Source organism: Gymnogyps californianus, chromosome 18 (genome assembly GCF_018139145.2).
Source record: "Gymnogyps californianus isolate 813 chromosome 18, ASM1813914v2, whole genome shotgun sequence".
NCBI lineage: Eukaryota > Metazoa > Chordata > Aves > Accipitriformes > Cathartidae > Gymnogyps > Gymnogyps californianus.
The window spans coordinates 4,002,165-4,025,695 of NC_059488.1; the positions used below are offsets into that span (position 1 = coordinate 4,002,165).

At 53.7% G+C, this 23,531-nt stretch overlaps 1 protein-coding gene across 2 annotated transcripts in view; it reads right to left on the reverse strand.

Moving 5' to 3' along the window:
- Positions 1 to 23,531, reverse strand: part of ASTN2 (astrotactin 2) — a 361,993-nt gene that overhangs the window by 226,770 nt on the left and 111,692 nt on the right. For both annotated transcript variants that reach the window (XM_050908006.1, XM_050908007.1), the window contains exons 4-6: positions 23,252 to 23,401; positions 14,800 to 14,907; positions 976 to 1,122 (exon numbers count right to left, since the gene is read on the reverse strand). In XM_050908006.1, coding sequence (XP_050763963.1) covers positions 976 to 1,122; positions 14,800 to 14,907; positions 23,252 to 23,401 — 405 coding nt within the window. The remainder of the gene's footprint in view (positions 1 to 975; positions 1,123 to 14,799; positions 14,908 to 23,251; positions 23,402 to 23,531) is intronic.

The following is a 23,531-nucleotide window of genomic DNA, read 5'->3' on the forward strand; positions in this document are numbered from 1 at the left end:
CGAGGCAGCGAGGGTCAGTGGTGGGGCTGGGGAGAGCACGTGCTCTGTCAGTGCTGCAGTGCAGGTAACGTCCGACGGATGCGTATCACGGCCAAGAAGAAACCACTCTTAGCAGGGCTGAATCCCACTTCAAACACGCTGGTGAGTCCCTCCCCACCACAGCATGATGGTTTAAGCCCCCCTCCATCACCTCCTGCTGCTGCCGTGCCGCTGCACCTCTTTAACCATCTGCCTCTCCCAAAATATTAATCCCCCAAGAGCTGTCCTCCATCCCAGCCCCCAAAGTGGGGGGCTGTACCGGAGCTGGCCACGCTGGGACACCCCAGCAGCTGGTGATGCACTGGCTCCATGCAGCATGTTTCTGGCAGAGAAAAAGTGCCCCCTCTGCACGCCCTGAGCAGCAAGAGGAGTGCAGGAGCTGAGGAATTGGAACCGACTGAATAATGGGTCCCGTCTGCTGGAAGAAAATGAAATTTGCCCTCGTGTTACTGAAAACTTGCACTCGATGCTCACCGCACATTATAAAGAAAAGGTCAGTGAAACACAACAAACGCAAGGAGCCCAGTTGGAGAAAGCAATAAATAGTGACAGCAGCCCTCATCTAATTTTTCAAAGCATCTCTGCCTTTGCTCAAACCTTAGCAATTTCACCCCGCGCTGCTGCAAGGGGCTGGGACGAGCAGCTTTGCTGCTGCAGGACAGGAGGACGTCTGTCTGTGCAGGCTCCCAGGGCTCGTCAACAAGTTTGGAGGAAAACAGGAATATCCATCAGACACAATTAGTAGTAGTAGTAATCATAGTAATAATAATAGACACGATTGAGATTTTGGCCTCGGGCTCGCAGATGTGCTTTGCTCCTCTGGGGAGGGGGATCCCTGCAGCCGAACGCAGCCGGGGCAATTCCCAAAGAGAGGGACCCCCATGTCCCAAACACACCCGGTGGGGCAGCGGGGTCCGAGTCCCCACAGGGTCTTACCATCCGCGATGAAGTGCTCGGGTACGTGAAGTGTCACCTTGACGGTCAGCGGGCAGGAGAGCTGGGAGCCGCACACCACGGCCAGGACGCAGGAGCTGACCGCGATCAGGGTCAGCGCCGTCTTGTTGACGGGGCTCTTCATCGAACCTGGAAGGCAGAGAGAGGGGTGGGTGGCCAAACGGCAAAGCTGTACCAGGGGCTTGCTCGGCCTCCCCGCTTCCTTGCGCAGATGCAGGAGAGCCCCAACCCCGGGAAAGGGCAGGCATTGAAAACAAAGACATCAGCTCAGTCGCACTAGAAGAGCTCCCGAGGTCTGCAAACCCCATCATTCCCATCACGCCTTGTTTGGCTGGGTTTTTAACATTCGTGTTGTTTCACTCACTGAGTTACCTCCGTCTTGGGGACTATATTTTCCTAGAGGAGGGAGAAAACCTGCTCAGAGCCCTGTACAGACCCTCTCCCTGGGAACCCGTCCTCCCCAGAGCCGTTCACCACCCCTACCAGGCTCCCCCAGCGAAGCTGCCGTCACTTCTCTTCAGCTTTGGTTTACTTTGCAAACCTTGTCAAGTCACAAAAAATAATGAAGCCAAATCTGAGGGCTGCCTGGACCGTGGCATCGTTTGCTTTCCCTTAATGCCAGGAGAAATCTACACCTGTAGATGTTATATTAACACCAATGAGTTTTTGCACAAATACATATAAATATTCAGTCATCACAAGGGGACTACACCAAACAACAAAGCGACCTACAGAGCCAGCCACTTTTGACAGGCAGGAGATATGATAAAACAAGTTTTATTTTGTCAGGCACAGAAGCTCATGGCATCACCCACAAAGCAGCTCAATATTTTCCAACACGCAAAAGCCAGCCGCCGAAGCAGGCACCCAGCCTGCCCGGTCCCCAGCAGGCACCCGCACGGCACGTGGGTCACTCTCAGGCTGCCATCCCTCGTCTTGAAAGCCACGTGCCTGGCACCAGGGCTAAGGGAGGCCTGCACTGAGGAGTAATCCTGCAAGGCTGCGAGGTTCCCATTGCCCCATGGCTCCGCTCAGACCTGCACACTCGGCCAGGCTTGGTTGGTGGCTTCTATTTTATTTGGATTTTTTTTTTTTTTTTTGAAGCGTTAAGTGAAAGCCAACAAGCCAACGAGGAGCTCGAGCATCCGCAGGTCTAGAGAGGCCGGCAGCAGGTACAAACTCACTGGGAAACCCTCATGGAGCAGTGCAGCATTAAGATGACTGAATCACTGTCAACTACAGTTGGGTGGGACAGAGCAACCCCCAAACTCCGCAGGGAAGGGGGTGAAGCTGGGCAATACAGAGTCATCGGGAGAGTCTTGGCTGCCCCAGGAGATTCGGATGCTCTTGTTGGGCGCAGGCCAGGAGTGCCCACGTGTCCAGATGAGACACCCTCCACTGATGAAGATGACCAGGAGAAACTGTCCCCAGGCCACCGCTACCCCATCAACAGGTCTTCACTGCCCGAGAAGGGAGCAGCCCTGGAGTCCGCATCCTTGGGGCACCACAGGTCCCTTCCCGCCCAGCCTCTCCGGAGCCGGGGGCTGCCCCACCACTGCTCTGACTGCACCGCATCCCCCACGGCCACCCTGTCCGGCACCTCGCACCAGCACTCTGCTTTGCTCGAAGCCAACAATGGACACCTCGCAGAGCAGCCGGTTCCCTTCTCCGACGCTTGGGACGCCGATTAAAAACCACTCGGGGAGTACGGCAATGCCAAGGAGAGGGCACAGCCCGGCAATTAATCCCAGCCGCTGCACAGTCTATTACGGTGTGGCTGAGATGCCTGAGCTCCCGGCAGACCTGACCGCATCCCTGCTCAAGATTCAGGCAAGGACACTTACTTATTTTTGGAAGCCAATCCAGCCTCTCTCCCCTAGCTCCCTGGCCCTCGCCATCTCATCAGCAAAGCGAGATTTAAAAAGCATCAGTTTGAAAATGGAATGGGAAATACATCCAGCAAGTTAGCACTTGCATACCCTGTAATTTGACCGAAGCCGCTGTTAGAGATGCTGGTGCCAGGGGCAGGGATCTCATGCTTGGCACGACCTGCGTTTTCCAGGCAGGGCAGTGTGCCCCACCAAAGCATCCCCTGCTGCAGGATGGAGCCTGCACAGTGGATGCTCCAACCAGCATTTGCAGGGCAGGAGAAGGGGCTGATCTGCTGGAAAATACCCCCATCAATGCGGCCAACAGGAGCATGCAAACTGATTATTTATGAAGCATCTTTTACTTTCCTTATGCATGCATCATCTAAACAGCCTTCCCACCTCTATTTCACAGCTTTATCGCCAATCTCCTGCGCCCTTCACCTTGCAATCCCCTTTTTTCTTCCCAATCTTTATTCATATCATCAGCATAAGTTAGCACCTCCTTGGGAGGCAAATTCATCCTCTCGCTGGGCATACTGTGCCTGCCACAAACCCTGCATTTGCTTGAAGTTACTACACGAATGCAAAAAGAAAAAAAGGGGAAAAAAAAAAAGAAAAGACAAGAAAAAAGCCTCCATCAGGATAATTGGACACAGCCAAGTATACAATAGACCAGAGAACACTGGATTTTACCATTATAAATCACCTTTCAATCCAGGGTCTTAAAGTGCTTTGCAAACATTAAACCGCAAATCCCTTATGAGTTAGACGAGTGTTATCCCCTTTTCACAAAGAGCCTGAATCACAGGTACAATTGCAGCTTTCACCATCCTGCAGCCGGAGCGGAGCTGGAGCTCTTCATTGCTCACAGCCAGTTTGCTGCCAGGTTTGAAGGGAGGCTGCTGGAAAAGCAGATCCTTCCCTCGTTCTTTAAAGAGAGGGACATGGCTGCTGTTTTCCATCCCATTGCCTGCTCTTCAGACCACTGATGCTCCAGCAGAAGCACTCCTGTGCTGCATTTAAACTTCCATCTGGAGATAAATACCTTCATGCCAGGCCTCTAAAACCACAAGCGAATGTATTCTTAGCAAGCCACTGCTAACCAAACCAACCTCAGCAGGTTCACCAGGGCTTCATGCTCCTGTTCAAGAGGTGAGACAAAATGATCCATTCCTTCCTTGGCCCGGAGAGGGGATCCAAACCCAGCTCGGTAACTCAGGCGGCACCGCATAAACCACAATGCCGCAGATGAGGGCTCTGCCTGGCTGAAGTCTTCTCTTTCCCTCCTCTCCTTGTCATCTCCAGGCTTTCAGGGAAGTGTTTAAAATGCAGATTTGCAAACCCAGGTCCACCAAACAAGCTGGTATCAACCTCCTTTACTCAGAGGAGGAAGCTTGCGGGGGGACGCAAGACTTTCATGGATGGCTGACGGGACTCAGGAGCCCCGAGAGCCTCAGCACCCAACACAAGTCTTCCTTTGGGTCTTGTGGGGTCCAAAAAGCCCAAGAGGAAGGTGGCAACCAGGCACGGCTGAGACCAAACTCGCTCCCCAGATTCCTCTGCCCTAATAATTCCTTCATATATTGAGATGACCTCTCTACATTTTTAATTAAACATGTTTCTGTTGCATTTTGGATGGTTGCAACAGAGCTAGCGGGTGCCCAAGCACTCAGCCGGGCTGTTTTGGGGGGAAAGCGATGGCCCAGGGGGCTCCCGGGGCAGGGGGGCCGGGGAGCCTGCACCTGAGGAGAGGGCAGAGCAGCGGGCAGGACACACGATGAGGATGAAGAATAAGAAGAAATTCCTTCTTTCTGAATGGGGAGAAGTAACCTCTCCCCGCAGCCTGTGAGAGTAAAGGAGAGAGAAGTAGAAAGGAAAGGCAAACTTCTCTGTTTTAGGGCAGAATCATACCCGAGATGCTTCCTGCTAGAGATCCAATTAACGGCAGCTTAATTGGACTGGAAGACAAGGGGAGTAGCCAGGACTGTGGTCAAGAGGGGCTCCTGCCACTATCATTTTTCCCACCCAGGATTCTTTTTCTCTCCTTAAACACCGGTGCCAATTAGCCCGGCTCTAGCCTCCCAGAGAAGATGCGGGTCCCTCTGCAGACAGCTCCGAAACAGCTTGCAAAGCACCACGTTCCCCTGAAGATTTTGCACCTGCTGCAAGATGAAGATAAATTCAAAGCCACTGGTGTAAACACTCTGCAAACAGCCCCTCCAAATGCACCGTGTCTCCTTTGAAATATCATTTCCTCGTGCAGTTAATTACTCGCCGCTTTGTACACTTTCCCTTGCCCACCTAAAGGACAAGGTGGGGAAAAAACCCAACAAAACTCCGAGCTCATTTCTTTTTAATATTGGCAGTGCTGCCTAAATTTAGGAAGAAAAAAAAAAAAAGGTATGTTCAGAACACGTATGGATTTACGAGCAACACAAATATCCCGTGCTCTTGGTAATATGATGTTTCTAAATCAGGCTCATAAATACATGCTTGGGAGATTAGTCTATAAAAAAAATAAACTTTAATTACCCCATCTTTATCAGCACACAGCCCATGGTGTTAGCCATATGTGGGTGTTAAACGCCAAGTGCTTTGCAATCTTCCCCGCCCCCCTAGAGATAATAGCATAATACAGAATGTTTTGCGGCTACTTGGATATTAAAATGTATTTCTACTGCCCGAGGAACGCAGGGCTGGGGAAACCGAGCGGGAGAACAGCGAGTGCCTGAACTGCTTAGCAACACACGGCGCAGCCGCCAGCGCCCGGCCGCCGTGCCGTGCTGCATGCTGAAGCGCCCGGCGCTGGGCGAGCAGCACCCACGGCACCCCCGGGGAGCAGCGAGCCCGCCACAGCCCGTCTCGGAGCCCCGCGTTGCTCCCAACGCACGCCGATGCTGCATGTCAGAGGAGTTGGGCACTCCTAATGATCCTTCTTTATGTTCCAGCAGAGGCTCATTAACACGGTACAACAGCATTTCCAGGACATCCTCACACACAGAAACATCTCGAGGTGTTTTACAAGCGGGAGATCATGTCGAATCAAATCAAACGCCAATTAAGATCAGCAGCGGTGTTGGCGGGCGGCTCTTGCCATGGAGCACTCCTGTGCTGGGGAGCAGCGCTGCCCATCTCTCCTCCCTGCCCCGCACCAGGGCCTCCCCAGCCCTTCCACGTCAGGACGGTCCCTCTTTCTCCAGCACACCACACATACGGGATGGGACGGGACATCTTCCTTCCAGCCAGACACAGCTCTCCTGCACCATGGTCCCCTTCATGGACCACTCTGCCCCAGAGCCACTTCCCTCAGAAGGGGATGGTCAGAAGGGGACGGATGTTGATGCAATGAACCCCCCAGGCAGCATCTGAGCAGTGGGGTGAGAGCACAAGCAGGCGTTTCGTTGCATACCCTCTCTACAATGCCTGGCCTCAGCCTCTCCTCAACCAGGCACCTTCTCCATCGCTGTCTTGGACAAATCCCAAGCGAAGGTGCTCACATCTACAGTCTGGATGTGGGTCAGGGCTTGGGCGCGGGGCTGTCTCCAGCCTCATCCCCAGAGTCAGCAGGATGGGGATCAGCCCCAAAGTGGCGGCTTTGCTTCCCCCGTGCCGGGGGAGACCCCTGGGGAGACCCCTCTTACCTCCAAGAAGGCAGAGAGGGTGCACACAAGAAGGGATGGAGGGGGGAGTGAGGAGGAAAGATGGTTGCGTTGTGCAGCAGAAGGGTGAGATCAGACGCTTCTGGATTTATAGAGGATTTGATCTTGCTAAGCGCACGCTAAATCAGATTAATACTATTAACATTTATGAATTACCCACTAGCAATTAGCCAAGGCGTCCTCCAGTACGGCACGAGGGGCTACAGAAAAGGCAGCCCGGGGGCATGGGTCGGGGAGAGGAGGATGCCGAGGGGTGGCACGGCCACCGCAGGGAGGTCGGGGTCGGGCTGCCGGACGCCGTGGCGAGGTCAAGGGTTCAGTGGCTGAGCTCCGGTGTGCACCGCAGCCTGCACCGCTCGCCCCGGCAAGCTCTCACGCTCCTCCAGCAGCTTGAGCCTCGGCTCTTTACATGCTCCTGGAGTTTTAATGCCTCGTGTACTGAATAAATGTATTTACTTCCTATTTATACAGTTGCCGGTGGTGCTCCCCCTTTGCTCTAAAACACTGTGCCTGCAGCTCGCAGGGAGACGCTGCCAGCAAATTTCAATCAGGAGGAGGAGGAGGAAGGGGGGAAGCGGAGGGAAAGGAAAAGCGCTGAAGGCTGGGCAAGGAAGGGGCAGGGGAGGGGGGAAACGGAGATGACCCAGGTGGCACAGGTTGAGATGCTGGTCTTTGCTGACCCACCAGCCCCATCACCTCCAGGGTCACCACCTCCAGCAGGGTCACCTCTGGGCAGGTTCTCCTGCCCATGTGTCTTAGACCTCCGCCAGCACAGCAAAGGGGAAAGAATTTGTGCAAACCCAATTTGCTCTCCTGGTGCTGTTACATTTTTTTAATTTCTCTGGGCATGGACAATTAAAATCAATGAAGTCAGTTTTGCTTTCATGTTCTCAGTACTGAATCAGTTGAGATAAAATCACATTAAAGAAACAGTTACGTATTTAAAGACAGAGATTGCCTGCACTAGAATTTTCTTTCACGCAAATCAATGGAAACACTTCTCCTGGAATTAAGGCCTGATCTTTTTTTGTTTAAAACTCCAAATGAGTCCCAATTTTACAATATACAAACACAAAGGCAAATCTAAGTGGAAGGCTTCATTTTAAGGAGGAGAGAAAGCAATTTTCAATACAGTGTAACGAAAACATTATTCCTACAGGAAAAAAGAGGAAAAAAAGTAATCATTATCTATGAAATAGCTCGTGTTGAGTCACAGCCCAGGGAGGATTGTGCTCGGCAAGCGAAGGGCTGGTCAGACAGCTGAATTGATTTCAGAGACCGGGAGAGAGCAGTGATGGAGGCCAGGCTGCCAGGGAGGGCTCAGGACCCAGCAGGAGATGTCCCAGCACCCGGCGAGCTGCCCATCGCTGCTGGACCTCCATCACACTGCCCATCCAGGCCCTGCCCGCTCTCCCATCGCCACCCTGTAGGCAGAGCCGGACTGCTGCCTGGGATCTGGGAATTGGGCTGGGATCTCCAAAGCTGGACGTGCAAAAAAAAAAAAAACCACCAACCCAAATCATCTTTCCCCTCCCTCCATTATTTTTGGAATAGATGCAAAATGACCGAACAGGGTGAGAACAAAAAACTCTGCTCTGCAACAGTTCCCCAAGGTTGGGGCACATGCCCTCCGTGCCTCAGTTTCCCCTGCAGCCAAGCGCCGCGCAAGGACGAGCTTCACCAGCGCGGCGTGACGTCCACCACCCTCTGCCTCCTCCCACTCCTCTCCCTGCTCCAGCCAGGAGACAAATCCATTGCGTCACGGGCGCGCCGAGCATCGGCACCGAAACGCGTCTTCATTTTCCAGCCGGCGCTAACCCTCGCCCTCCTCCCACCTGCATCCAGCACCGTGTTTATGTTCCGCTTCCTGGGAAACAAGAGGCTCGTTACCATGCGGAGGGCGACAGCAGAGCGATTAGTGAAATTTGTTACCCACATGCTCTGAACAAAATTAAATTAAAAGTGCTGCTTTGCTGTCAAGATAAGGGCCAAGCCGGAGAGATAATTTTTCACTCTCAAACACTCAATTACTCGCCGAGGCTGTATCAGATACAATCAAAAAATAAATAAATAAATAGAAAGACCCACGCTGCCTCCAGGAACAGATGTAAAAGCCGTTATCTCTAGCACAGTCCGGGGAAGTTAAAGAGCCTGCGGCTGCTGCGGCTCCGCAACCGCTTTAATTGCGGACCCCTCTGCTCCCCAGCTCACGCTTTGCAACCAGCTTCCCACAGCAGCCCCTCTCCCCAAAAGCTCAGTACCCCTGGGCATGGGCAGGAGCGTGTGTGCACCCCCGTACCTAGAGCCACCGGGGACTTTCGGGACCAAAGAGGCTGCTGAAGCAACCCCAGCTCAGCTTCCCTGCACAGACGGAGTCTAACAGGGATGGAGAGGGGCTCTGGGTGGGTTTTATGTGCTGATGCAGTGCCTGCTTGCTCTGCAAGCAAACTAAGCAATCATGCAAAAGCACCACGTTTGTTTGCTTGCTGGAAAAACAGCATCCATGACAGAGCTTTTGAGAGCCGAGAAAGGAAGGAAATTAACAGCGTCCCTCATCGGCACCACCGCCCTGGGGCATCGCTGTGGTCTGGGCAGGGGCTGTGCTGCAGGGGTGCAGCCTGGGGGGTGGTAAGGGGTGGGAGGTAAAGATGAGACTTGTACCGTGAACTTGTCTCATCCCCAGAGATTTGGGGATGTCCAGGTCGCATGAGACCCCGGTTGTCCCCTCTGGGGTGCTCTTCCCTCGCCTCGCAGAGAGCAGCAGAGCTCCACGTGCCGTGAACCAGCTGGGTGCGCACCAGACACCAGCACTGACCCGTCCGTCTGTCCCTGCAGCGAGCGGCTCTGCATCCCCTTCCCGGGGAAGCTGAGGCACGGCCGGCTGCGCCGGGGGCTGACCGCACGAGGAGGGGACGGGCAGCAGCTGAGCCGGCACGGGGCTGCCAGCGCCGGCAGGGAGGGAGAAGGCTCCCCGAGCACAGACAGACAGCACAAGGCACGGATATTACTCCCTCTTGCTACTGTAAGCAACCCAAATCAACGTGTTTGCTTTATCACCTTTGTCTCCCATTTGACTCCCAATGGCGTCTCCCCCAGTTTGAAGGTTACCAGGATGGCGAGCCAAACCCAGTGCAGACCCAGGGGGGCGATTCCCCGAGCAGCACGGCAGAGACGGGGCAACGCGCTGCCCACGGTGTTCGCTCAGCCCCGGCGAGGCCGGGGACACCGGCAGAGCACAGAGAACGGTACCCAAATTTTGTTCTGTATTTCATTTAGTTCCCCATGAAATAATAAGTGTCTGCTGCCTCCGGAGACAGGAGAGGATCAAAGCGAAGCTTCCTCATATGTAACAGACTCCGAATACCTAATATTCCCTTATAAAAGGCCTTGTTTTAAACACCAAATACAGAGGCAGATCAAAGCTCAGCTTCTCATTTCTCTAACAGCCCTCAGAAGACTTCGCCAGCCAGCAAGGCACACACATGCGCATGCACACACGCGGCTGACACCGGTCCAAGGTACATAATTGGACTCTGCTAATTTGTCTAAACCATCACCGCATGCTATGGAAACAGCCGGGTGCCTTGTTCATGGAGACCTCAGCCGAGAGGCATCCCAAAACCACGTCCTCCCTTCCCTGGGGTGCTAGGGAGCTCTCCTGGGATGGCAGCAGGTTGCTGGGATGGGCAGGTACCACCTGGACGAAAGCTATGCGTGCAAACAGGGTGGGATATTTCCCCCCTCCTTTTTGAACAGGCTGCAATAGAGGCGATGCTGAGAGGAGCGAAGCAATCCCAGATCCGAGCGTGGAGGAGCAGGCAGGGGGTGGCCCGGCTCAGGCTGAAGCAGATGCCAGAGCCTGCTTGAAGAGCAGCAGCCAGCTGAGGACGTTCGAGGAGCGATCCCCAGCTGGGTCACTGTGCTGGGCGCCCTCCAGCACATCTCAACCATCACGGTATCAACAGCATCGCTTTGCGCTTGCACCCAGCGCTCCACTTTGTATCCGGGTTTCCAGCAACTCTCTGTACCTCACCTTTCTAACCTGACGGGGGGAGCGATCAGCCCCGGTCCCAGGAGCTCGCCAGCAGCCGCGGGGACCCCCGGCAGGTCCCAGGGGCTCAGACAACGGCCTGGCTGCAGGAGGGGCCAGAGCTCTCTCCGGGCCTCCGAGACAAACGGGGTCAGGATGCTCAGCCCCTCCCAGGGTCCCTACACAACACCATCGCTTTCCCTGCCTCAGTTTCCCCTAACCCAGGCAGCTGCACAGCATCTGCCCTGCAGACCAGATGCGACGTGGATTTACGCTTCATTTAGCCCTTCGAGACCTTCCCCTAGAAGGGGCTTTAAAAGAGCAGGAACGTTTCTGTGTCACAGAGCAGCTGCTCCGGGGCCCGAGGAAGCAGACGGAGGTGGGGGAGGCTCGCTCGCGCCTCCTCCCTCCCCACCGGTGAGCCGGAGGGGCTCATTAGACTCACCGAGTCCTTGACGAGCCAGGCAGCACAGAGCACGGGGGCCAGCCCACCGCTGCAGGGAGCCTGGTATGGCCTTGGAGTTATGATGCTGCTTCTTTTCTCCCCCCTCCATCTTTCTCTCTATTTGAATAGCCATCGGGCAGGCACTGCATGCAACCTGCGGAGCTCAGGGCTGCAAAGTCAGACCCAGAGCTGAAGATATTTTGCTGGGCAGGAGGCAAGCACAACCCCGGAGCAAGGGGGATGGAGCAGGAGCGATGCACCGTGCAAGCGAGGTTTGTGCGCGGGGCTCTGCCTCCCTGGTTTGGGGGGGTTTTTTGCTACTAATATTTTCCTCTCGAACTCAGAGGGGGACCTGACTGAACACATCCCACGCTGCTCAGGAGAAGAGAGGAACTGAGTAAGTGTCAAAGCTTGATATCGCCTGTGATGGGCAGCTGGGGATCTGGATTAGCGTCTCTACAACACTGGCAGTTCTCTCGCAGAGACTTCAGCACTAGTAAAAGGTGCAATGACTGACAGCCCTGGAGACAAGAGCCATCCACGTACCACAGCCAGCATGCAAGGAGGCTCTCATGCTTCCCGATTCTACCAGGGGAGTGGGAAAGGGGAAAGCCAGCCCCCACAGCAAGCGGAGCCCTGGAGTGCACAAACCTGTTGCAAACAGGTTGCAAAAAAACCTAATTTCTGGAAAATCTCATGGAGTCAGTAAGGAGGGTCAGCAGGAAGAAGCAAACCAGCCATCCCCGGCCCCAGCTGAGGGTCCCTCCAGCCTCCGAGCACGCAGCTCCACGTGGCCTGACAGCCTCTCTCAGGACTTGTTTCGCTGGGAAAAGCAGGACATGAAGTCCAAATTCCAGCTCCCTTGGGACTGCACGCCAGCCCTGCCGTCAGCACTGCCATCCACAGCAGAGGGCACACTGATCCATCACAAAGAAGCAGAGGGTGGAGAGCTGGCGTGGGCACAGGCACAGGGCCGTGGTGAAGAAAAGGGATGCCTCGCTAAAGACGGGTATGAACAGAGCACTTCTTAGCACGAGCCAGCTCCCCAGAGAGACCGGCAGCCAGCATTGCCTCTCCCAGCTCAAATCCCAGAGATGGGGCTGAGCCCAACAGCAAAGGACCAAGGCTCCACAGCAAAGGAAAGTCTCCTCTGCGTTATTTCTTAGGCTCTCCCCCACTCTAACTTCTCTGGAGACTTTCCAAAGACAGGGGAACATAAGTGTAAGGGGATCTCACAGACCTAGAAGCTGGGAAGATGCGTGGTGCGGCGTGCTGGGACTACAGAAGGTGATGCCTCGGCCGTCCCTGCCTCTGTGCCCGGACTGATCAGATTTACTTTTCCATGTGTTCCAGCATTAAAAACCAGATACCAACAGGTCTGCTGCTCCTGAGCGACCAGAACAAGCTCTTCCTCGCTCAATATTTACCTACGGGAATGTCCCTCTAATATACCTTGCCAAGGCACCATGAAACCTGCAGTCTCTCTTCTACAGCAGACAAAGCCCATGACCACTTAACCAGCTGGCTTCAACAAAGCTTGAGGTAAAACCGAACCTACGAACCGCCTAAGTGGAAACTTCCCATTGCATCAGCTGGGATCAATGCCTTGACAGTATCAGTAATTAGGCTCAATCCTGCAAAAACTAATCCAAGGAGAGAAACCCCAAGGAATCTCTCTCCTTGGACCTGATAACTATCTCACAGCACCTGCAACGACACGCAACCATGGCGAAATCGATATGGGAACATCATTGTAAGAATTAACCGTATCTGACGACGCATCCTTCTCCATTAGAGTTATGATCTCGTCCAATTATGGATCTTTGCTGAACTTGTAATTATGAGTTTGGTACTGTGACTTCCCACTAAGCTATTGCTTTCCTTCCACGAGGGAGAGGAGAGTCGATGAAAGGATAATGGAAAATTCCTTTCAAGGATGCAGCGATGGCAAAATTTAGCTAGACAGGAGGGGAAATACAATAGGGACTTCATGCAAGACAATTCCCTCGGTTAACCACCACCGAACACGAACAAACCAGGTTCTCGCAGCATCACTCAAATGCTAACGTAGATCTAACAGCCAGCTCTGTGCAACCGTGCGAGGCAGCTCTTCCTCCTGAATTCCCTTCAAACCCCGCCATCAAAGCTGCCCAGGTGAACAACAACTTACTCAAAGGAAAAGAAAGGAATTCTTCCCATTTATCTATTCCTTTATATTTGCCCTACAAGGAAGCTTAAACAAACAACCCAAAGCCAACATATATGTCAATAAGAATATCTTTGTACCCAGCATCCAGCACAAGTGTGTTTCGAGAGACTGACAAAGCACTTGACCTCACGGGGAATGGCATCAAGGCAGTGGGAAAGTAAAGATTTATCTGCTTTTCATTAAAACACAGTCTTCCACACCTTGCTTGCACGCCGTCTCCCCCTTCCCTTGTGGCAGCTGAAAAAAACCCAAACTTTTCAGTGACTTTTCCAAAGTACCCAAGGACTTTCACACCCAGCCCAGTATATCAGAATGACTCACTGAAAAAACTACTTCAGCACTTCAGAAATTTTCCCCCTGCACCAGTGACTTTTTGGGACCATTTCTTTTGTCCCTGTTTGCAACACAACCGATTTCTTCCTTCTCTTGCACATCATTTTCCCCTTGACGCAGCTATGTTCGTACTGCAACGGGTAACTTTAACTTAGAAATTCTCTCCTACTTTTCATCAAAAGCTCATTTTAAACTCGGTGAGAATTTCTCGTGGTTCTAAAACACATGGAAAAGAAAAAAAAAAATTGAATGCCCTGCCTTTCGGCAGGAACAAATGCAATACACCCCTGTGCATGCGTGTGTTTATTCCTATGTGCAATCATCAAGCTGATCAGAGGTGTTGAGGTAATTTCACATTCAAATAAACACATTGCGAGCATTTATCGGAATGCCTAATCATTGAAACGAATGGGGCCGCGTTTGCTGAGGTGGGCGCAGGCATCTATCTGGCGTGCTGCGCTCTGCCGATGCCCGGCTTAATACAGAAAACAAATGGAGGGAGCAGACCCACTGTGCAATTTTAAATTGCTTCCCAACGTAGTCATTTCCTGACAGCGATTTTTCAAATGCAGCAGCAGCAGCAGCAGCAAGGCTCGCCCTGCCCTCCGCCAAAGAGCTTGGTCTGAGGGTCCCGAACAAAAACAATCCAGCGTGATGTAACCGGAGGATACGTAGACACTAATTTCAAACCGGGGATGATATTTCAGTTTCTCAGCTCCTCTAACTCACAAAAAAGCCTGAAGGGACCCCAGTCTACAAATCCCTGCCCCAGCCTTCATTTTGAATTTGTTCCTTTTAATTGCCTTTGTGCCTAGAGCAAGGCTGGGAAATTTCCATCTGACGGATGCTTTGCATGGGAAATAAAGGGCAGAAAACAGGAGTTTGGAGCAAGGAATTGCCAAGGTGACCATCCCTGAGAGCTACGCTGGTGCCAGGACGGTGACGGCCACGGTCACCACCCGCCGGTGCAGCTTTAGGGCGGTGCCAGGGCATGTGTAATGTAACTGATACTAGAAACCATCAAAGAAACCCAGAACCTCAGCAACATCACCGGGAAATGCTACTTATGGCTCCTGCACGGTGTTGCATCACACAAACAGCACATCTTGGGACCTCCTTACCACTACAGACTGGTATTGCTGTCCTTACCTAGACTCACGCAGTACCAGACAGCATCACCTATGGAAACAGTCAAGGCGCTCAACCATTTTTTTCCTCTTACACCCATGCGCATCACCGGTACCTACGCCATTTTGTACCTTTGCTTCGTCTCCGGCTCCGATACTGCTCAGTGTAGAAGGTTAGCTGGGTTTCATCGTCCGCCTCTGAGCCAGAGTTTCCTTTGGCACGTCCAAACCCGATCCCACCTGCAAGCAACAGAGAGGAAAAAATCAGCCCTGTCAGCTGGGATGCAGGGCAGCGGGGGGGGGAAGCTGGGAGCTCCTCGGCAGAGCTGCCGGATTTGGCCGGCATCCACTGCTCCCGGCCCAGGGGCTCTGCTTGGGGTCACCAGAAGCGACTGGGGACTTTTGCCACTCGTGATTTCACTGGTTCCTTATTGCTCTCATCAAGAATCAAGAGCCCATGGTGCCAACTGTGACGTGAACGTAAGAAGATGCTTTCTACCCCCGGGAATGTATTTTACAAACGTATTGCAATGTATTTACAAAGAAAACCTCTGAATGTAGAAGCTGCTCTCCCCAAGGACACCTACGTGGTGAGGTATGGTGAATTTTAGGTGTTTGCTTCAAAGCAAACCCAGCAGAGACAAGCAGCGTGGGGGGAATACAGCACTCGGGGGGCACTCAGGACCCTGCTGCATGGCGAGGGTCCGGCTCCCCTCCCTCAGCACCCGCTTTGGCCCATCCGCTCCACCAGCTCACCATGACGGCCAGCAGCATGTATCCCTGCAGCAGCCGGTACCGACAGCCGTGGCAAGGAGCAGGGCTGGCCCCTGGTTTACCCGGCATCTCCCTCCCGGAGCTGGAGCGGGACGGTGGAGGAGCCCGGCTCACTCCAGCCGCCAGACCCACCAAGGAGTGACGGACACTTAAAAAGCGACACAGACTCTAATTGGCAGAAGTCCTTCAATCCTTGCAGAGTTTAAAGCAAAGAGGCCTCTAGGGGTTGACAGTGGCCCTTTAAACTGCCATTAAAATATTTTACTGTTTTTAAAAAATCCTTTATTCTAGGCAGAAGCACAATTTCCCCAATTCTTGGCAGGAGAACAGAAAACGAGCGGTGCCTTCTGCCCTCTGAAATCCTTAATCACCACGATGAGAAGTGGCTGGCAGGCGCCAGCGGGACGCCGGGAGCTCGGCACGTGGCTCCTGCCCCGTCCATGCCCCGACCTGGCCGTGCAGTGCCCTTGGGGGGGGTCTCAGCAGGGGGTAAGAAGAGGCTCTGTCAGCTCCTTTCCTCCTGAAAGCAGCAGAAGGGGTCAGTGCTTGCACACAGCAGCATTTAGCACCTGGACATGGGGTCTGGGGGGGTTTACAGACTCGCACCCCAAACCATAACCCACCGCCAGCCCCTCTTCGGACACCCATATCACAGCGAACATCCGACGTCATGATACACCCGCACCCAGGGACTGGGGTTTTGAAGGGCACAGCAGAGTAGTAAAACCAATAAGGCTTATTCGCATCAGCGAGGAAAATCTTAATTAACCTGGGCTTCTAACGCAGGCCCTTGGGCGACTGGCCAGGGCTGCAGCTCTGCGCAGGTCCCCTTCTCCCACCGAGCACGGGCTGCCCTGGGCTCTTCTGCTGCTCTTCTGCTCCCCTCCAGTGCCCGGGGCTGTGAGACAGACACCAGCTATGGGAGGATTTTCTCCCCGGAGCTCGGCACAGCCATCTCCTCTGCCCGGGAGAGGGACCTGGATGCTGCCTGTGCAGGCAGGACATGGCACGTCCCTCTGCCACCTTCCCATGAGCCAGACCTGGTCCCTTTTGTGCAGGCAGATGGCCGGGGGTGGACAGAGGCAGTGATCTCTGGTGCTCGCTCCACTCTTGTACCCCGCCGAGGTGACCAGGCAGCCGGTGCAGGCAGCGGGCAGCCAGTGCAGGCAGCAGCTGCTCCACCAGCCACCGTCCCAGCCCCCTCCGGCCGCTCCGCTTTTGTTTGCCGGCTGTGTCTCCATGATGGATGGCGCTGACATGTTAAATTACTCAGGCTGGATGTCTTCGGAGAGCTGGTGACAGCAATATTGCATTTTCTGATTACCCAGCACTGTGCAGGATGTATAAATACAGGAGCTGGGAGACCCGGCGCAGGTCCCCAGCCCGCAGCGGAAACGTCTCCTCTGACCCAACATGCGGTGGCAGAGGTCAGCCTGGAAACACAAGCCCAGGGCAGAGAAATAGCTGCAAGGGATGTGCTTTTACCCCTTCATGCTATCAAGAATGCTGGAACGCATCTTGGCGGTGGTTTTGGGGGTCCCGGAGCCCAGCTGAGGCAGCCTGTAGGATGCCAGAGCGCTGATCCTCAACTGATCCCGCCGTGAACCTGATTTCATGTTTAACTGGCCCCAAAATCTTGCTGAAGCATCCCTGTGAGATGCTCGTGCTTGGGGCAGTACCTCCTGCACCAGCTCCACCGGCTGGCCTCGGTGGCAGGCTGCTCACCAGGGCACGGGGCCGAGGATGCTCGCGGCAAGGCCAAGGATGTTCACGATGGGGCCGAGGATGCTCACAGCAGAGAGCACCCACGTGCAGCTGCTGATGGGGATGAACAGGGAGAGCATCCAATTAAAGCCAAGCAAGCCCTGCCTGCTCAGCCCTCCTTTTCTCTTTAAAAAGAGGGAGAAAAACACCAAGTAAGAGAAAAAAGATCCTGATCGCCGCGACCAATTACAAAGCAGAATAAGATGCTTAAAAGAGAGAGGACAGAGAAACAGCAACTTCGCAGCGCTGGGTACCTGTAATGCACCGGTAACTCTCTGCAGCGGCTCCCCCAAGGAGCTACACCCCCTTTTACACCTAGTTTACTCCTGCTATTTAGATATGAGAAAAACCAAAGCTCCCCCCTCCTCGCCCGCGCCCCCGCCTCCTGCCCCACCGCCTGGTCCCAGGCGGTGGGGCAGGAGGCGGGGGCGCGGGCGAGGAGGGGGGAGCTCAAGGAAGATGCTCTCGTTTCTAATCCTGTTTGCAGATTTACAAACTCGTTAATCCGTTCAAATAGATCGCAGCTCAGCCATGCGCCGGGGCAGGGTGCTCGTTTTGAGCGCGACATTAATTTAGTGGGGAGCAAGGCGGGGTGCCAAGGCAAACGCCTCTCGTTATGGTGTAATTAAAGCTGGTAGCATTAATGCTAAATGGGGACTAAGGAAATAAAATTCAGGAATTAGAGGCTCCGTCATCCCCAAAGACTTTTTGTTAGGTAAAGCCATGTGTATTTTTTTAAGGGTGCAGTTTTGTCATTAAAAAGAAAAAAAAAAAGGCAAACCTGACATTTTAAGTCCCTTCCCCAAAGCCAGGAGGTTACAGAGCATCTCAGGGAAACAACTGTGGATACAAAACGAATCAAAACTGAGTCAAAATAAAGAAATAAGTTATAACAGGAGCTACTTGGATAACTCCTGTCTGAGGCCAGGCTGACCTCAGATACTTAATCCCTCCAAGCTGGATGTTATAATAGAAGTGGGAGCTCGTATTTGTCCCCAGCAGTGCCACCTGTGTCCGTGCATGCCCCTGCCCCGCAGCCACAGCCCCACTGCCAATGCAAAAGGATTTTCTCCATCCCTCCCCTCCAGAAAAAGGGCCAAACCCTGTACACGCCGCAGCGTTAAAGACCCACGACCTCCCTGCTCAACTGTCTTCGTTCACTCCACCTCCACGCTCACTTGCCCCATGCAACGCAGTCTCCTGGGTGTCCAACAAGGCCCTCTGCTCCCAGACTTCCCAGTAAAAACCAGATAAGGAGTCCCCTCCCCACCTCCCCAGCATTGCTGCAAGGTCCGTGCGCTGAGGGCTGGCATGGCGGTGCAGAGCTATACAATTAGCTAAGCAAAACTTTTCAGTTTAATTAATTTACCCCCAAAAAGAGCACCAGTCAACTGAAAAACCAAACATGGCCAGGGAAAGGTAAATCAGATGCAGTTTTAGGAAGGAAAAAAAAATACGCCAACATTTTCTTTTGAAATGTATCCAGTCAATGCAAAAAAAGATAAAGAAAAAAAGCCCTTTAAAAATGAAGCGCTCTGCTCTGGTTTGTCATTGCAGCAGGGGTACGCACGCACGCACACTGGCTTCAGCTGATGAAAACTCTTCCTCCTCATTCATCTTCCCTTTTCCTTCTGCCTATGCTCAAAAACCTACACCGGGGCAGGTGGTGCAACAACCCGGTGACAGCCCCACGGCTTCCACCATGGAAAACTGGGATCACACTGATCCCAGACGGCAGCCTTTGCACAGCTGTGAAGGGGTTTGTTTTCCACCAAGGACCAACTCAAGGAGCTGGACGTGATGCTTTGACTCAGATGAGGTGAGAGATCCCGGCTGAACCCCAAAAAAGCCTCACCAGCAAAACGCGATGCTCCATGGGCACCGCGGGACAGACGGACGGGGCGAGGCGGGTGGCAGAGGTGTCCTGGCAAAAGCAGGGACCACGGGTGAGCCCAGCCAAGCTGCGGCTCTCCTCCCTAGGGTAACTTTGGGTAACTTACGGCACAATCAAGACCTCTAGAACACAAGAAGCCACAGCTCTGATAAACAGCGCATCCCGTCTCAGGCAGCAGGATCTATTAATCGCTTATTTATTCTCAAAGCCAGGGTGCTTTTAAAGGCCTGCCCCAGGAGAGGGCACCAGACCCCCTCTCTGCGCAAACCGGCCTCCCCCAAGGCCATCTCCCAGCCCCTGGGGTGGGCGCGCAGGGTGGTCCATCGGCCAAACCCGCATCCTCGGTCCCTGCACCGCTGCTTCTCCCCACGTTTCCCAGGGCATCGCGTCCCGGTTTAAGCCTTGCTCCAATGCAGCTGGGTTGGGATGCTCCAGGTACCAGCCTGGCTGCATTTTGGGAACCAGTAAATCCAGACCCTCTCAGACGCAGCATCCTTCCCTCCCGGGCTGCCAGCCCTCAGCGGAGATATCCTCCTTCCAGCCCACCCCTCCTGCACCTCGGCTCTTATCATCCTCGCTCTCCCTCTATTATTTATAAACTCTAAATGTGCTTCAGTCGATAAAAGTGTTTGGGGAGAAAGTTTGTATGAAAAAGGCATTAGACAAAATAAAGTTATATGGTACTGTAAATGGAGAGGGTGGTGTGGTTTGTTTTGTTTTTTTTTTTTTTTAAAGTCGATCTTCTCGGCAAAATACGACCTTTCCCAGAGCTGTTAGAAACACTTAGTGCAGAATCAGATTTAATGACAAGCAATAGGCAGCAGTTTAAATGCACTTAGTGCAGGGAAGCGAAGCAAGGCAAAGCTTATCCCAGATTTGTTTTTGTTGGGCTGGGGCATCAGGTTGTTTGTTTTCTGGTTTGGTTTATCCCATCCTTCTGCAGGAGCGGCACTCGGAGCCCTTTCGGAGCCTTTCCATAAAGGAGGGAATCCTTTTGCTGTGCTCGGTTCCTGCAGGGAGGGTGCTCCAGCTGTAGGGCTCTGATGAGGTTAAGCATTAATTAAATCGAACTGCGAGAAAATAATTACACGCATGCATCCATCAGGCCGACTTGTCACTACCCAGTAACAAAGTTGGACGCAAACTCCATCAGCGGAACTGTCACGCGGCTGTTAGAAGGAAATAAATGCATCCCAAACGGACAATTTCATTTAGGGGGAGGAAAAAAAAAACCCACGGATTGCAAAGGATTAATGAGGCAAAGGGTTTGTGTTAGCAATTGGATGTAAAATGCAAACATTGTGAGTTGTGATATCATCGTTTAACCTTAATGTTCGATAGCACTCCAACCACTCGCCCGCCTGCCAGAGGGACCACAGGCTGTAAAAACAAAACCTCCAGCACAGGAGAGGTGCAGGGAAAGGCGTGGATACGGCCTCAGCAGCAGTGCCCAGCCATGGCTTTCGCAAGCAAAAAGAAATTTAAATTAAAAGGAAAAGAGGATGGGATGGGGCTGTGGGGAGTGAGATCTCCACTGGAGATGCTGGAACTGGCTTGCTTTTTGGGGCTGCTCACTGATTTCTGATGATTGAGACCTTAAAATCTTTTTCTAGAGTGTGCCAGTGAGGGCTCCCATAAGCGGAGACACTCAAAGTCACCGTCCCCTCCTGAAGCCCGTGGGGTACGGTACGCCCCGAGCAATTGAGGTCACACACAGCTCCCCACCATCTCTCACAGCACACACAACCACCCGTGGAGGAGCTGCTGGGAGGAACAGAGACCCAAGGAAACCACAGTAGGTTGGGCACCAACACCGTGGGGACCCATCCTGCTCCTGGTGCAGACAAGGGAACAGCCACGGCAGCACCTTCCCAGCTAATCTGGCCCCTTCCCTTCCAGCCATCCTCTTCACTTCTACCGGAGCCGAGCCCTGCAGCACGGGGGTTCAGTGGGACATCCCCACCCATCTTACAGCACCTTTGGGACCACTGCAACCAGCTCAGGACCAGAGCAGCTCGAGGTGCCAGTACCCATCACCTCCCCTCACCTGCATCCTGCCCCTGAAGCCCTTCCCCAGCCCCATGACTCGGGCATGTGAGAGCCTGCCCGGCACTGGGCTGCTGGAGCAGGCGTCCCGGCGTACCTGAGACGCACGCCCAACGCCCCGGGAGACAGCCGGAGAGCACAATACAGCGACAGGCATGGCAGGGAAGATTTGTGACCCTGCAGCTGGCCATGCTCTGGCTCCCAGGGGGTCCCTTCCCCACAAGGAACAGTGCAAGAGTCCCAAGGGAGACAACTTGTTTTCTCCAACACGGGTCTGGCCCAGCCTGCTGCTGGGGACCTGCCGGACAGCCCAGCTTTAACAGCGTGCCGCTGAGGACTGCCTGTGCTGGCGGCCGTGACAGGGAGGGATGGAGGGCGACCTCGCTGAGCACCATGAGTGGGTTGCCAAGTGGGGCACAGCAGCCAGAGGGGAAATTCAGCTCCTCATCCCAAGCAGACCTTGGGTGCAAGCCGGTCTCCAACCCTCGTGTTGAGGAAACACAAGTCTGGGCAGAAATGGAGAGCAACCAAGGGCTCTCTTGTCCTGGTACCCACTGACTATTCCCGTGCGCATAATGGGCAGAGGGATCCCTGGGTGGCAGGGGTGATGGGGTGAGGGTTGGGAAGACCTCTGCCTGCCCTGGGTACAGTCTGGAATGGTGCAGATGGGGATTTGCAAGGAGGCAGGGGAGCACCAGCCCAGGGAGGTGGGAGATGGAGGGTGCGTGGCCCCGGAGATGGGGGACAAGACAGGCTGGCTCGGGGCCACACTCTGCTCCCATGCAGCCAGAGGCTCTGCCTGCAGCCAGGCATCATGTCTCCTCCTAAGCTCGGCTACGAGGATTAATTGACTTGCTCCATTAGTGACCAAAAAGCCTCTTACCTTCAGGCAGTTCAAAAGTGAAATAAAACCAAACCAAACCAAACCAAAAAAAAAAAAAAAAAAAAAAAAAAAGAGGCTGGAGCAGGGAATCAGGGAAACTTCACCAGACAGTCACTGTGGACCCCAAAGCACCCACACACACGCTAAAATCCAGATATACGTATTTGAGTAACTACTAGAAAACAAACCAAATAATTTAAACCAGTTAAAGAGTCAGAACATTTTCTTCACACTAAGTGAATAATTTATAGGCAGAGCTATAATAAAAAAGCCCTCTCCAGGCCTGTATTGCAGGAAAATGTATCCAGAATAAAAGATCACATTTCAGACTCATAAATAAATGAAAAACAAAACCAACAGTAAACAGAAAGAAAAGTATTTCCTTCCCGGCTCCCAGCACTGCCACAAAGACCCACAGCGTGCTGGGCAGACAGACCATGGTCGAGGGACTCCCCTGCCCATCATCCCTGGAGGGACCCCGACACTGCCTCCTCCTCCTCCCCAGCTGGAAATCTGGACCCAAACCCTCTGTATAGCCTCGGTGCTCACCGCTTAACCCGCAGCCATTACCGTTTTAAGCAGCAATAGCAATAAGAGGAGGCAGTTTCCTTGCTGAGAGGCAACACAAGGACCAAATATTGCTCACGGGGCCGTTCCAACCAACCTCCTCCTGTTGCTCTGGTGTAGCTGGCAACGGCCATCACGGCTACAAATAAAACTCAGGAGCCTCCAGCACGCTTTTGCACGATACAGCCTTTAGAGCCATCAATGCTGCTCCCACCCTCTGTGTGACCCCTAAAAAAAAGTCCAAAAAAACCCCTAAGCACTGGGAAAGTGGAGAGAACAGAGGTCCCAGGGGTGTGAGTTACAGCCAAAATGAACTTCACCCCTTCCTCCGAAATAAAAACTTACCAAGAAACTGTATTTCACTCCCAACAAACCTCAGTTAGCCGGGGTAGCCGGCAGGGACCCTGGACTTGCAGCAGACCTGGATAAATCCCAGGGGGGGACACGAGGTGACACCACTCCCAAGCACCTCCACCAGACCATCCAGAGGATGCTGTGTGGGGTTTGCCCCTCTTCACCCCATCGTGGAGGAGCTCCGGGGTCCCCACGCTCAGCAGTGAGGGTGAGGAGCTCCTGCCTTCCTCCCCAGCCAAACTCCTCTGGACGTGGCCAAACCCAGGGCACCGGAGGAGCAGCCGGTGACCGTGGCAGCCTACCTCGGGGCCGGCTCCGGCGTTTCCGTCTCCCCACGGACGTGCTGCGCAGCGCAGGCTGGAGCTGCCCGATCTCAATGGGCGTGTTGGTGCGGAAGCTCTCCTTGAACTTCTGCATCAGGGACTCCACCGTCTCCTGCGTCACCTCGGGAGCTGCAACACCGGCAAAGGGACTGCGGTTAAAAGAGGACCTGGCCACCATGTCCCCGCTGCCCGTACAACCCCTTCCTCGCAGAGGACAGTGTGAGGCAGAGCCGAGTCCTTGGGCAAGAGCTCTGCCAAG